The sequence below is a fragment of the Papilio machaon genome, chromosome 3 (genome assembly GCF_912999745.1).
Source record: "Papilio machaon chromosome 3, ilPapMach1.1, whole genome shotgun sequence".
NCBI classification, from domain to species: domain Eukaryota; kingdom Metazoa; phylum Arthropoda; class Insecta; order Lepidoptera; family Papilionidae; genus Papilio; species Papilio machaon.
In genome coordinates this window covers 2,776,950-2,792,103 of record NC_059988.1, presented here as the reverse complement: position 1 = coordinate 2,792,103, position 15,154 = coordinate 2,776,950, and the positions used below count along the sequence as shown (strand labels likewise).

Sequence of the window (15,154 nt, the reverse complement as noted above, 5' to 3'; positions counted from 1 at the left end):
ATTTAGAAAAATATGTACAAAAACCAATATAATATAGTAAACACATGATATGCACTGTACAATTGCAGACTTTAGAATGATATAAGATCTTCAAGCTTCATTCGTTTGCTTCAAGAGATTATAAACCCTACATGTACATTGTAAAAGGAAAGCTTGTGACGGACTTAAACTAGTTTAAGACTAGCTACAGTAGGGTTTATTCTACAATTCGATATTTTCTTTTATAAATAAACCAATCGCGTGTCTTTTCTTTCGCACTACTACTAAAGTTCGATACACACACAACTGCGCGCCAATGATATAGTCGTAGCCTGCGTGGGTTTGAGCCCAAAACTGTCAGACAAGGTTCAAAGGGCAGATTAAAAGAAGCAGCTGGTGATACGTGAGATGGCTACGACGAACGTTAGCGCGAGCAAAGGTCGCGAGCGAGTGCCCGCTGATGTCTTTTCCGTCGACGAATACGTGTTTTCTTCTCTGACAAATGTCTTGCTCCCTGTTAAAAAAAGAGTGCTTTATTCTATTTATATTTATATTTAAACATATTTTAATCTAATAACCTCATAGCGCTTATAAGTGCTACGAAACTTAAAACTGGAATTAAGGACGTACATTTAGTTATTAGGATGAATCGCAATGTACAAATAAAAGGATTAAACAAAAAATCTAGATCATAATTTATTATGCATCCCGAATTAATAATTTATTTTAAAATGCAGTTTTTATGCGGACTTCGACTTCGTATCTATATTGTATACGTTGCACAAAGTTTAGCAAACATGTTCGCAATGCTGAAAACATCGTTGAAAGTTTACGCAAACTTCCTACAGCACGCTTGTGCTTGTGCAGTGTTCTTTGCATATTAAGTATCATATTGCAATGTAGGTATACAACAATAACGTTAAGTAAAATACTACAATTTATAGTTATACGCCTGCAATACATTGTGTAATTAATGTCCATGGAAAGAGGTATGGAAAGATATTCCAAAAAATACTACTAAATATTTTCTCTCTAGTTGTCTATTATTGTGGTAAATTAGATTTTGTCAATACTAACAATCTTCTAAGTACTCACCGACATCCTGCGCCCCCGAACCCTCCTCTCCGGAGCCTTCAGCATCATATGCTGCGTCATCGTCCGTATAACTCCGACCGGAACCTGAACCCTCGTCTCCGGCCTCGTCACCCTGCATGAAAGCCTCGGCCGCCGGGGGGGTTCCCCATGAGTGGGACACTAGCAACTGTTGGAAAAATGACACCTTTGATGTCTCTTAAGTGGAAGTGGATTTGGCGGTAGGAAAAAATTCTCTATCTGTGCGTTTTCCCTTCTCCGTTGATTAGAGGTAGGCAATGCATTTGCATTTGTGGATGTCTATGGGCAACGGTTGCCTTGCTATTTCGGCGAATTCAGGTGGCCGTTTGCTCGTTTGCCACCTTTTGATATAAAAAATCGACAGTAAAAGTACTCATGATCTTCATTACCGTCACATAAAACCTTTAGATAGACGAGATGGCAAAAAGCTGTAAGACATGCAACAAAGATGCGTCATCTAAAGTCGTTAGTTCGATGTTATTTAAGAACTGGTTTACGCTTTATTATATCATGATATCACTGTTCACAAAAAACTAATTTATTCTCCTGCAGCTGTAAACTTGACGAGATTAAATGATTGGAATATTGGCTACAGTAACAGGGTAAAATCCAATTACTGACATGTTTGCGTTAAGTAAAAAATTATAGTGTTACTCTGTAATCGAATATAATTTATAGGTACATTCTAAAGTGTAACACTTGTTAGCAAAATAAAGCTTTGCAAAAGCAGTTTATTCAATAAAGTATAGCAAATGAGTCAGGAAATATAATCATTTTGATATTTATCATAAATACCTGTCTCGCTTGTCGCAGTTTGTCTCCCAAAGCGGCTACTCTTAAATCCTGCTTTACGCCGGACGTTATCTCGGGATTGTATTTTTGATCGCTATTCGACGCTGAAGCCACCAACGGTTTCGTGTATCTGTACGAAATAAAATCATTATGAACTTCAACAATTTTTAGTTATAATTATTTCTGGTTTTTCATATTTAAGAATTGTGTTTAACATGAGGGTTGCATCCAAAAGCACTCCAATATGGATATCTGCCTCTATCGGTTTTCGTTTCGCAGACTTTGAACACTATGTAGAATTTAGTGGATGATATTTTTTATATTATGGACTTTTTTTTTTCTTCATTGTCATGTAAGAATACTTACTCTCCAACAGTTTCGCCGTTCCAGCATTCTGTGTTCCCTTCGTTTGCGAATTCAGATTCATCGCACAGCTTATCAGCTAAGCCGGAGAAGAGTTTCTTGCTGGCGGCGAGTGTGGCTGCGAACTGCAGGAGCTCTGTGTCTGGTGGCGGTGCGCGCAAGGCGTCACGTCTCGCCGCTCCTGGTGTAGGAGTCGGCGCTGTGAGGCCAGTCACGTCTAACGTTGTTGGAGATCCACATTCTTGACGGACCTACAGAAAAAAAAGATGTTTTGCCTTTCAAATAATTCTGATTTTGTAAATGGCCAATTACATTTACACAAATACTTAGTACATACTTTTCGAGTGATTTAGTCAGAGATGATTTTTGTCAATTGCTGCTGGTGGGGTAATTTTAATTCACATCAGACTATCATTGCTTATCATTATTTCTAAAAATAGTTGTGATGATCTCGAGATCATTTATCATCGTTTGGCACGTTGGAACAATGCTATCGTCTTAAGAATCAATTGAGTTATTGTGTTGCACCGAGGAATGTGTACATAGATAGGAATCGTGGTATATTGCAGACGTGTCGATGATTAACTAACGAGCGGTAAGTGGTGTGATTTGTTGGTGTGTCGTTTGCGGGTCGCGGGCAGCAGGGAATGCGAATATTATCAGCGCGAGATCGGTATTCGTGCGGAAATAGCGCACGCCCGTGCCCGCGCCGGCGACTATACCACACTATTAATGTTACCAGTTTTGTTTTTAAATTTGCCTTTTTATCGTAGTAATTCTACAATAAATTGATATACTAAAAAGTAAATTTATCAAAAATAAAATTTAATCTACATACATACATATATTTTTCTTACTACTTAGATTCTTTCTATTTGTTTATATATAACGACATTTTCAATAAAATCACTGAAAAAGATAAAAATGATGTTTGCTTCATATTATATTATACAAAGGAATCTTCTTAGATAGCATAAAGCCGTTTTACGTAAATAAAATTGAACAATACAATCTGTAACAAACGAAGCAGCTGTTTAAGCTCGTTAAGTCGTCAACGTCGTCTCAAAATTAACTTCGTTTTTAATAAGATAAAACGGAAAAGAAAAGATATTTCTTTTCTTAACAATGCTTTGACCTGCCTTAATTGTAACAACGGAATTCTTGTCTTATTTAATAACCTTCAATATAACCGGATTTCCCTCAGTGGTTTTGTAATATCAATGGTTTTTCTCAAATAACAATTTCAGTTTGGTAGTTGCTATAAAAACTAAATAAACTATATAAAAAATCTGGGGTGTAACAAGGAAAAACGATATAACTCGCAACAACATGTAAATTCTAATTAATTTAACAAGAGCAAGGGAATTTTAACTTTGAAATTTTACATAAAAATTTAATTTTAAAACGTCGAACAATTTCTAGCAATTTTCCAGCCAGTTTGAGGTAATGGGGAATGGAATTAGCTGGCAACACTGTAACCGTGTGAACGCCCGCAGCGACTCGCGACACACGCAAATAAACTACAAAGAGCAGGCCCTGCGCCCGACGCAAATAGTCGCATGTTTTCTACTGCAATATACCTACTAATGTAATTATTATAAAAAAAGTGGCAGTGCTCGCTACTTCTTTGATGAGTTCTTGGCATTTTGGTACATAATTAGGTCCTTTGTAGAAAAATTCCGACGCTAATTACTCGGACGAAAGGAAATCCACGGTCGAGTCGTGCGTCCATTCAGTTCCTTTTTTGCATTCTTAATAAGTGCGAATTACCATTACGTTGAGTTAATGTTAGGCTGCTTAATAGGATTCTTAATACTATTAACTCATCTTAATGAGTTGAACAAATGTCAAATGCTTTGCTACAAACAATTTTTTTACCCTACTCTTATATTTTTATGAGTTAGTTATAATGCAAAGTTTATTTTCTAAAGAAGCATTTAAATATGTTTTTTTTTTTAATAAAAATTAGCAGCGATTTAACCGAGACATTATCTCAAATTAAAAAAGACAAATAAAGGCGTACGTTATTATAAAACATTAACACTGTTTAATTCCGTTTCTTTTTCCTTATAATCTGGACTTAGCGTTTATATTTTATAAAGAAGCCGCCGGCTAAATACAGTAAATATTCATTAGTGGCCAGTATTTTGCACGACTGTGACAGGATTGTATCATATTCGATAAAAAGTTAATGTTTCTATAAAAAGTTTTTACTTATAGTTAGAGCGACTCGGCCAGTCGTAACACCAGCCTGTAATTATAGAGGAAGATATAGATAATATTATATAGTGCATTAGGAATACGACACCGCAGGCAATTCTTGGTGCGAATGACCTTACTTTAGCTTTAGTAAATTGTTACAAATTCATCGATTTAGCCAATTTCGTTTAAAATTTATAACAATTCAATTGTAGTCTATTAAAAAATATTTAGAAAAACAATTGATACATTAGGTAACGAAATAAGAATTTGAGTTTGGATTAAATTTTATATTTCAGAAACAAGTATACATATAATAATCGAGATGTCAGATTGTAATGGGCATCACTGTTTGATTATTCTAATTCTGTATTTGACATAAATAAATCTTGCAGGTTGTGATTGAAATACGCTATAGTTAATTAATTTTATCTAGGGCCTCTACTACGCATGCTCTGTGCGAACAATTAAACATCCTTTACGTATAGAATGAGTAACGCCATTGTTCGCTGTTTAATTATATTAATTGTAACATCAGCCGGGCTTTGTTCGTGTCCTTGGTGAGTCATGTCATACATCACTTTAGGTATCCGGATGCTTTGACATTCAAAAATTGAGAGCGTTAAGTTACGGAGACAATGATGAATGCGACCACTTACCAAAGGTGACAAAGGTTGAGGCACGCTTTAATACGGAACATGTTGTTGGTTTTATTTAATTTGAGTACGAATGTTGCTAATAAAGCAATTTAAATTTGACTTCGTATGACGTCTGTTGTTTACGTGGTTCTGAAACTAATCTCAAAATAAAAATTATAGCTTCCTATCATAATTGAAGGTTACGAATTAAATACGCTACATATCGAACTCCAATAATCATGTTGGTGAAGACCTGTCAAATTTCATGCAACCATCAATCGATGTATGTACTATCAAATTAAACTCAAATAAGACGCGTGGGCGATTGTTAAGTGACTATAATCAATGTGTACCTTAATCGATAAGCTGACGTCCGGACTTACGTAATGTCGATTAAATGCAATCATTTTATATTGACAGACGTTAAAGAAACCCATAAAACGAAATATAGACCCTTTAGAATACGCAATGGATCGATAGAAATATTTTAATCGAATCCAAAGTTACAGGCGAAATTGGATCATATTTTTGTAATAAAAACATTCAAAATGGGCCGAAATCAAAAACTTTAAAAATCAAAACAAAACTTTGTTTATATTTAAATCTCAACTCAACTCATTTTTTGGAATAATATTTTCTATCGCAAGAAACAACACGCGTTTACTTTAAAAGGGGTGAAAGTTCAAAACCGTTGAAGCTCAAATTCATTAAATGATATTAAAATAATAACAGAGGGAGCATTCTAGCGTTATGTACACGCGATGCTGTTTAAAACAAACTGTCTTACTTTGTTAAAGATTAGCGCTATTATGAACAAGTTTTTTCCTTAGCTGTATACTTGTATTTTAAATAGAAGTCCTATTGTGTTAAAAAACATGGACTCTTTTTATAATCGAGAAAGTTAATCCTACTTAAAAACTAGATAGGTATAAATTTATTTCTCTTACAATGACTTCATTAATTTTTCCTCTAAATTGGAACCATGTTACTTAATAATTTAGTCAACAGTTTATTTCGAAAACTTCTCAAGTTTCGTTGGTTGTAAATCGCGTAGGCTCAGCCTGTCTACGAGAAAACGCGTCGCGTCGAGGAATGCTTGACCTTTATGGGCAATAATAAATTGTGCGCCGGTAACGAACTGCGTCTACACGCAATCATTTGAACTCTGAATACGTGGAATTTATACAATGATGTCGCTATGATAATTTTATTGTTTAAAAGACAACCGGATGCCGGTTTATTGCCGGTATTAAGGCGCTAAACTGTTTCTGTCTGGACTAGGCACGTAACACCGCGCTGCATGTCTATCCCTACTAATTCCAATGTGGTGCATGCTTTAATTGCATAATGATTCTATTTATAAGTTTATTGTGGATACTAGTAGTTGTTATGCATATATAATCAATTTTACAGTAAGTTTTCACATTTAAATGACAGATTTTTCGGCAAATAACATAAAATATTTACACAATATTCTAACCTATAAACTTAATGATATCTGAAATACATTCCGCTAGAATTCATATTAATAAATAAATATCACAAAATAAAAAAGAATTACCATTTTAGACCAATATAAATTTCAATTTGTAACCCACATAATTCACTAGTTGGTAACAATAAATTAATTCTATTACATTTTAACAATTAATCAAATTGAAAAGAATGCTGTCTCATTTAAATGTATAATAGTCTTGGAAAATATATGGGACGTCTAACACAGAGTGAAAAGTACGTAGGTGAGTAAAATAACTATAAAAATTCATTTCAATAAAATACAAAACAACCCGCTGTGATACATTTACGAGTTTTTTCGACTGCACGAACCCATTTGTCCAATTAGTACGTTCGTAATACAACGGCGGTAGCGTGGCTCTAAAGCAAGATCGATTTTCATCTAAAATTCGCACCACTTAAATTATATTCAATTGATAAAATCGTAACTCAAGGCATATTTAATTCACCTTTACTTTACAACATTAAGATAAAAAAGATTAATTTCTTGATCGATTACCGCTCGCAATTTTACTGTTGAGAGTTTGTCGATTTTATAAATACGTAGAGAAATATATTAAGTTGTAGTATTATTAAATAAATATCCGAGTAAAAATCCACTAGTCGTTGCGTATCGCTTTTAAAATTCAAGCATACATACACCTATTAAAATTCAAATATCTCAATAACAGAAACGGTAGTCGATGCCTGAACTTATCGCGGTTGTAAAGAAAGTATCTAAGTTCAATAAATAAGTGTGATGCGGCAATATATCAATGAATTGCGTTTCCGATTGGTGCACACGAAAGTCCCGGGCGGTGCGTGCACGTGGGCGTGGGTCATGACCCAAGGCACGAGCGGTCATACTGCCCACGCGCACCGGTACATTCAGTCAATGTGGTGCAAGATTACTTGGGATTTTAAGTTTTCCTATTTGCAATTCAAAGAAACTTATTCTTATAAATACTCGAATATAAAGTTTTTATATGTGTATCAATAGTTCAATCCAACTTGACGCTTGGAATTACGTGTATGATACGCACACGTTTCAGCATTTCCACGCATGTTTTCAGGAAATTTATAATTCTTTTACAAGAAGAATACATACACATAACACAGCGGGCCATTTTATTAATATCAACATCGTATTTACATTCCATACTGATTACCATTGAGTGTGATGATCAGATGTAAAATGTCTCCTTTATTATCTATCGGCGTAGAATCAAATTGAAAACAAATATACTAATTTATTTAGAAACGACACTAAACAAATAACAATATAAAAATTTAACGTATTACTAAATTGACAATGTAAATATTAATGGCTTTCTATACGTCCGCTTTAGCTTATGACTTCTATCTCTGTCATCATGCGCGAGGTGAAAGCTCATAGCGTGGGTAGGCGCCGGCGCAAGCACTTACAACTTGACGGAGTGAGAGACTATCCTCGTAGAGAACCTACTAGTGGATATGAGATCACTTAATATTAACTAAAGTAGAATTAAAATAAAAAAGTAACTAATGAATCTAATTAGTAGGGGAAAATAACACGTTAATATAAATCGGCTACTACTTAACAGTGTTTATTACTCTAATTTAATTTTTAATTCGTAATTTCGTTTTATGCTCATTTAATGCCGCGTGAAGACAAAAATCTTAAAGCCGCAGACAAATGCCAGAGTTTTAATATTTTTTGTGTGACACAACTTGCATGAGTTCTTCACTTTAATCTTGAGGCAGATAGTTCTCAAATGTTTCACAGTATTCAGTATTCAAAACGGACTAACGAAGAATTGTCTGCCAAAAGTAAAATTGCTCAAAGAAGAGATAACGCAAGGCAGGTGCATCAGCGTTGAGTCGTTACGACAACTTGACACGGTTCCATTGGCAGGAAGTCTTTACGAAGGTACGCAAAAAGAAACTTTTCAATAAGACATCGCACAATGCTACAAAACGAGAGACTTTATGAAAAGACCTGACGTTTAGGTTGAATGACGTTAACATTTGTACGACAAATTAAAACTTCTATTGCATTAATTGTAATTTTTGTAATTGTTATATTTTGCTGTCGTCCATTCGTATCCTATATTTTACTTATAATACTTGTTACTATTATAAATGCAAAAATTTGAATATTTGTTACTACGTATATTCGAAACGGCTTGACGGATTTTTGGGTACATGTAGAATATAGTCTGGAAGAACACTACTAGACTACTTATTATTATTCTTTTAATTCCGTGGATGAAGTCGCGACCCAAACCTAGTAAACTTATAGAGATTTAATAAAACCGAAGTTAGAATAACCGTTTGTAGAATAGTCAAATCAATGATAAGTATTTTGTTTCATATCAGTAAGAGGCAAAAAAACCAACCAAACAGCCAGTTTGCTTGTTCAATTAAATATTTCTGTGTTTAAACATAAACAGTCATTTATTCAACTCGAATAAACATTAATAAATCGGTGTTTTCCCTCAAAAATAAATTGGTTTTCGAAATTCATTAATACTTCAAAATTTGATTACGTCTTAGGCGTTATTAAATGGGAAACGAAGAAAAATAAGTGAGCGTAACGGATCCATTTTCCATTATTTTAAAGGCCGAGAAACTGAAATTTATTCTCAAAGTTTTTGTGATGAAAGTAAATTGAATTCGGGCCGATTGAACGCTGCCGCAAAACTCGTACCAATGCTTTTACTATGAAAATTGAAAGTCAACATTTCTCTGGATATCCAACTTTCAACTAGAATTTAAAATACTTTCTTAACTTATAGAAATGAAGTATGACAAAGCATGTCTTTTTTAATTGTGAAGATATAATAATATTTATTTTATTCAGATTACAAAGATCCATATTGTTATTTATAATACGTGTTTTTTTAGTCCTATATTTACTTCGCCTTTTATTAATCGATATTCATTCGCGTGTATGCCTAAATTAGGTTCAAAGACACACTGCGTCAAATACGAACCTACAGTTCATTTATTCGAAGCGTAAATGCTTATGCTGTAACAACGAATCGGATGGTGCCTAAAAACGGAAACATTGTCCTTGAAGACTGAATGACATAACCATTTAGTGACATTAAATTATGAGTCAACGGGATGTCTGTGTCTTGTCTGCCCACTAACTATTTATATAATTTGATAATTTCCTTCGTTATTGCTTTAATTATATGAATATGTCTGCAACTTATGAGCACTTTTATTTGGTTTTACGATGTGCAAACCAATAAAATACGTTAATTTATTTACAGTAAAATTAGAACTGTTTTTCGTGTATTTACATCTTAAATTGTGGGGCCAATAATTATTTTATTCAATGGAAAAAGTTGATAATTTCTCTACTGTAAATTGTTTTTGAAATCATGATTTGAAATAACTCTTTGGTCTGAGTATAAGTATTTTAAAAAAACTTTGTTTAAACATTGAGACTTGATTCCTAGTTAACTAGGTTAATTAGTAGAGAACGCCTAGACTGAAGTGTTATAATAAAACTTAAATAAATATATATATAGAATGTGTAGTCGAGTTAATGACAAATAATTCGATTAATATTTCATTAATAAACAAGGATTAATCCCCAAGATCTGAGTGAACGGCGATTACGAATTTATATTTGTCATAATTCTAACACACTTCTTGTTATATCTTAATTCGTATATACAGTTAAACGCAATCTTTGTCATACTTTAATATTTCAGCAAGTTGGTATCGTTCTTTTCAAATATGTTGGTCGTCCAAGGTCATCGGCGCGCTGCGCAGTGCCCTCCCTCCACATCCCACCCACCACTCGTGCTAAGTTAAGAGCCGCTAAGATATCTGAAAAGTACTATACTAATACTCGTTTAATTCGTTTAGACTGCTCCCTTTGGCATTAGATTTGTTTTGTCACTAATTAATATACTTAAAATCAAACCACCGAAGTTAAGTAACTTGCTATATTTACTAAACTCTTCATACTCACATTGCGAACGAAAGTACGTATAAATTAGACGCAAGAAATAATTTATTAAAACAGTGGCTTGCAAATATCTCGTCCAATAGTCGTAAAATAAGCTAAGCTGGGTGTTTACGATATCCATTTGCTCTAGCTGCCAGAATAAGTTACGAGCCTTTCTATTTGCACGGACCCAAGATACAATTTTACAAGTTTATTAACTGTACTCGCATAAGTTATTTCACCCACAGCAACCTGCCACATTTAAATTTATTCAAGATTCCTGTTGACGTTAGTGAAATGTTACTTGATTATTTATTAGTAGAGTATCTATTATAAGCAACTTGTTTATAATTCCAGTTAAAATCAGATAGAATCGTGGAGATGTTGGAGTGTCAAATTTTTTCCGACAAAATTTACAGATACGCCCAACAATGTGAATAAAATGTGAAATCTACTGTCAAATAAGGTGCAACGTTATTACGTTAATGAAATCGTTCCAAATGTAAAGCTATTAAAGGCAAAAACACCTGCGAACGTCGACGCCCACGTGTGACCTATGTTGTCACAATATCGCTGTTTGACTCATTCAATTCACTTTTACGACCCCCTAACACCGAGTGAAACTAATCTACGAATAGGTTCGACTTTACGACATTTGGATGAACCGCAAAGTAAACGTGTGCGGAACTTTTATTACCGGGAAACAGGAATGCAAATGCTGTAATACTACGTAAAGGTGATAACCGGAAAATAATTGAATCGCACCACTAAATGGAATTCGAGACGTCCATGGCACGAAGCCAAACTGTGGGACAGTGCTCGGTACTATATAACTTTATATTCCGCGTTGACGTGTCCCGCGAATCTATAGTAGTGCTACTTCGATGAGATACCGTGGTACGGGGCGCGCGGTTCGATGAACTTAAAGGCGATTTAATGCTAAAATAGCGTGCGAAATGCGCAACTTCTATTAACTGCCAGTACGCCAGTATATCAAACAAAATTATAGCGAGTCATTGTGGAGTCGAGGTTATAACTTGGCTGACTAGAAAATTATCTTGTTTAGCAGAAGCGGAGCACCTGTCAATATATCTTGTGTGACGTAAACCTTTCTAGAAGCCGAGCTCGGATTTAAATGATGGATGTGGGCTTGAACTATTTGAAGGTAGATTTTATGGCTTTGTTTACAATACCATTACACATCGTATAACATAACCGAATTTTCTGATTCCAAGCTTCTCCTGAAATATCCTTATCATATTTTGTAAAAAAACGATAAGTAAAGCGCGTCACACTCTAAAGGACAGTAAAGTTTGTTTGAAACGAACCTTTTTCTCGAGTACGGCGTGGTTCTCTAACGCGTGCATGATAGCCTCGGAGACACGGGCGTCGAGCGCTCTTAGCGCAGCATCGGCATCGGCGCGAGCCACGCGCTCCACTCCCTCCACATAGCCCGCCCATGGGGCCTCCAGCTCCGACACCAGCGACCCGATGCACCTGCACAACACATAATCAAACGTTTGATATCTTCATTATCTTTTCTGAAACGATGGAATAGGATGAAGAACATCAACAGAGAATAAGAAGTCGATACTGGGAGTTAGGTTAAAGAGAATGAAATTGTGACATCTGGTGGGCTAGTTAAATTAAAAGAAGAAATCTCTTAGAAGCTACATATGAAAAACGGTGCATGGAGTGCACCGCCTTGGACCATAGGCTTACTAAGACCAGAGAATGGCTGTACTGTGAAATAAGGGAACCGCATATAAGTAGCGAAAATGGTAAAAACGGCTTCAAATAAATACTGATGCTACTCTTAGTAATAATCTATACTGACGACGGAATAAATCATACGTAAGGTTTCTTTGAAAGATCCCAAAACGGAGCCCCGTTAAAGATAATCGTCGTGATCGTTCGGCAGTGAGAGCCTACGACACGACGGGGCGCCGCAGTAATGTCCTCGTAAACTTGTGTACACATTATATTACCTCTAGCGGCTTTTCTATCAGAACACAAAAGTGGCAGGTACAAAATTGTATATTCAAAATAATTAACTACAATGTACCGCTTTTCTTCGAATGCTTCTGGCTTCTGATGAAGTTGATGCATATTAGAAGGTTTTTTGTACTGGTTTTTTTGTTTTTGTTGCGACCCCCAGGAGATTTATATTTTTGTGTGCTAATGTTATTTAGATTTTAGATCTATACTAACATAAAATGCCAAATAGTTTTGAAAGATCATAATTTTTGTTAAAACGATTTAATAACCGTAACAGAATTAATATTCTTTTTTATTCTTTAATCTAATTCGAAAATTATTTTTGGGCTCTTAACAGATAGAATGGTATGCAATTTTGTGCCTTTTTCCGGCGTTAATATACACTCCATACTATCATTAGTTTATGATATTACAAAGTCATATTGTTCATAAAAATATATAAAAATAATTCTTGAGAGTGCTTAAATTTTCCGAAATTGCTAGACTGAAAACGTCCTTGAGATGTCCACATGCTAACTCTTATCGTCGTACCAATTAACCTTGACAAGATAGACCTCAAGGGGTTTTTGTAATTCACTTATGCGTTTCAGAGCAATTGAAATATTGTTGTTTTCTACAGAAAAGGTTTAAGGTCGGCTTCTACCATTTGCTCTGATCTTAATATAATTTGTTTATCTTTCTCTTTACTCCATACAAAATTATCTTGTCATTTAATATAATAACTCTTCAAAGACAGATTATTGACAGACTATGATTAATCTATTTTATGAGTAAAAAAATCCATGTTAATTAGAACTATTTTTCCACTTACCCCCGTGCGATATTCAAGCAGTAGTGTTGGCAGGGGCTGACGTCATAGCCCTTGCAGTGGGCGCAGCCTGCAGCGATCAGTATCTTGTTCTGGCACTCCTCGTTACTGGTCACCAGCAGCTGCTCGCTGGCCGTTAGCGCGCTCGCTCCCACCGCCAGGACTTGCAGAAGCACGCGCGCCGCTTCCATTGAACGTGAAAGTGATGACCCCAGCTGAAAGTAAATTATACTTTAGACTTAGAGTTACCACTTGCAAGTGTTACTTAGGAATTTAGGACAAACAAATAAATGGCAAAATATGTCTTGTACGATACGACTTAGATAATAATATCGACAGATTTAAAAATATTTTTAAAACATGAAACTATTAAACGTTCTGTATGTACGAATAGAGCCACATTCAGATGTTTCAGTTTATATTTCTGAGTTTATTAATTTTATAAAAGAAATATAAAAAAAATATTACCTGTTGTGGCACTTCGCCAAATGGTTTTACCGCATCATACGCGTCTTGCAAGCACGCCTCGTACTCCGGCGTAAACTGCTTCGCGTCTAACTTCAAGATATTCTGATAGGCGACGGGAAAGATGTCACGGAAAAACTTCCTTGTGCTCGCCGCCAGGTCTTTTGGCGGTGAAGAGATCATGTCAACATTGGTCTCACGTTCGTCGGACCGCAGGAGGATCCGAATGTCGTCGTACAGTGCGGATAGAGGACCTCTTGCTCGAGATGCGTGCACTCTATACAGTTGTAGGAAGAGCACGGACGTCTTGTTTTGTGATTGATGTGACAGCGCTGTTAGATGTTCTGCAGACAAAAGAAGTGAAGATGAGCCTTTTTCTTGTCGTCCCTTCATTATTAGGAAGTAGAAGAATTGTAAGCAGTTTGTAAAAAAAAATAAGTGTGTTACAACTCTACAGTTTGAATGATATTTTTTTATCACAATGTAGGAATTCACACAACACATTGAAATGTATAAGAATCATTCATTGAAGCAATAAAATTTAAAATAGAACAACGTTAGGATGTTATAACGTAATTAAAATGTCGACACATCGTAATTGATGTTTAAAAGCTACGTCCATCGTTTAATCCATTCGAGATATATGCTTCTATATAAATTTCTCACAAATTTGCTTCTAAATCATAACGAAGCAATATGTTTGTGGAACAATTTCAATATTAATATTAACAGAGCTACGGGCAAATATTTGTTTGTATAGTATGTAGATTTCATCTGATTTAAGTCTACATCAAGCCATCCCGCGTTTTTTTTGTTATCGTGGCGCGAGAGGGCTCGGCGGGGAGAGGAGGGATTAACGCCGCGCGGCATTCCAATGCTCAGAAAAAATAAATTTATTTTAAAAATGTAAAAGTGATCCGATTACTGAGCGGCTGTTATCTTTAAGCACACATTTATGTCACCCACGCAGCCATGTTAAGAATATTCAATTGTATCAGAAAAGTAAATACGAAAGTTTTTTTTTTTACTATAATTGATATTTCTTAAGTTACTTAAGCGAAGATATAAAAAGTCTTATACTGTCTTTGCGGAGTGACATTTTTTTAACTTGAAATAACTATTGAAGTTAAAGAAAAACGTTTCAAATGAAGCTACCATATTAAAAACAAAGGTGGAATAAAAATGTTCATTGCCGAGAACATAGAATTATAGTAAACAAGACACATTACGCGGTCTTCAAATACCGAGGGTGTCATAAAACGTGTTATTAAGTCCATCGCTACCTTTACAACGCCGCGTAACATTTAATCGTGTATTTAATTAAAAATTTACCACGTTACATTATCTGTATGATCTTTG

General features: G+C 35.0%; 1 protein-coding gene across 1 annotated transcript in view; it reads right to left on the bottom strand.

Annotated features, from left to right (window-relative positions):
- Nucleotides 1–205: 205 nt before the first annotated feature.
- The window catches only part of LOC106709797 (division abnormally delayed protein), a 71,823-nt gene continuing 56,874 nt past the window's right edge, over nt 206–15,154 (bottom strand). Inside the window, exons 3-9 of the mRNA XM_014501681.2 lie at nt 13,799–14,139; nt 13,334–13,545; nt 11,853–12,021; nt 2,251–2,498; nt 1,888–2,014; nt 1,075–1,240; nt 206–493 (exon numbers count right to left, since the gene is read on the bottom strand). Of these exons, the coding sequence (XP_014357167.2) occupies nt 360–493; nt 1,075–1,240; nt 1,888–2,014; nt 2,251–2,498; nt 11,853–12,021; nt 13,334–13,545; nt 13,799–14,139 (1,397 nt within the window). The 3' untranslated portion in view covers nt 206–359. The remainder of the gene's footprint in view (nt 494–1,074; nt 1,241–1,887; nt 2,015–2,250; nt 2,499–11,852; nt 12,022–13,333; nt 13,546–13,798; nt 14,140–15,154) is intronic.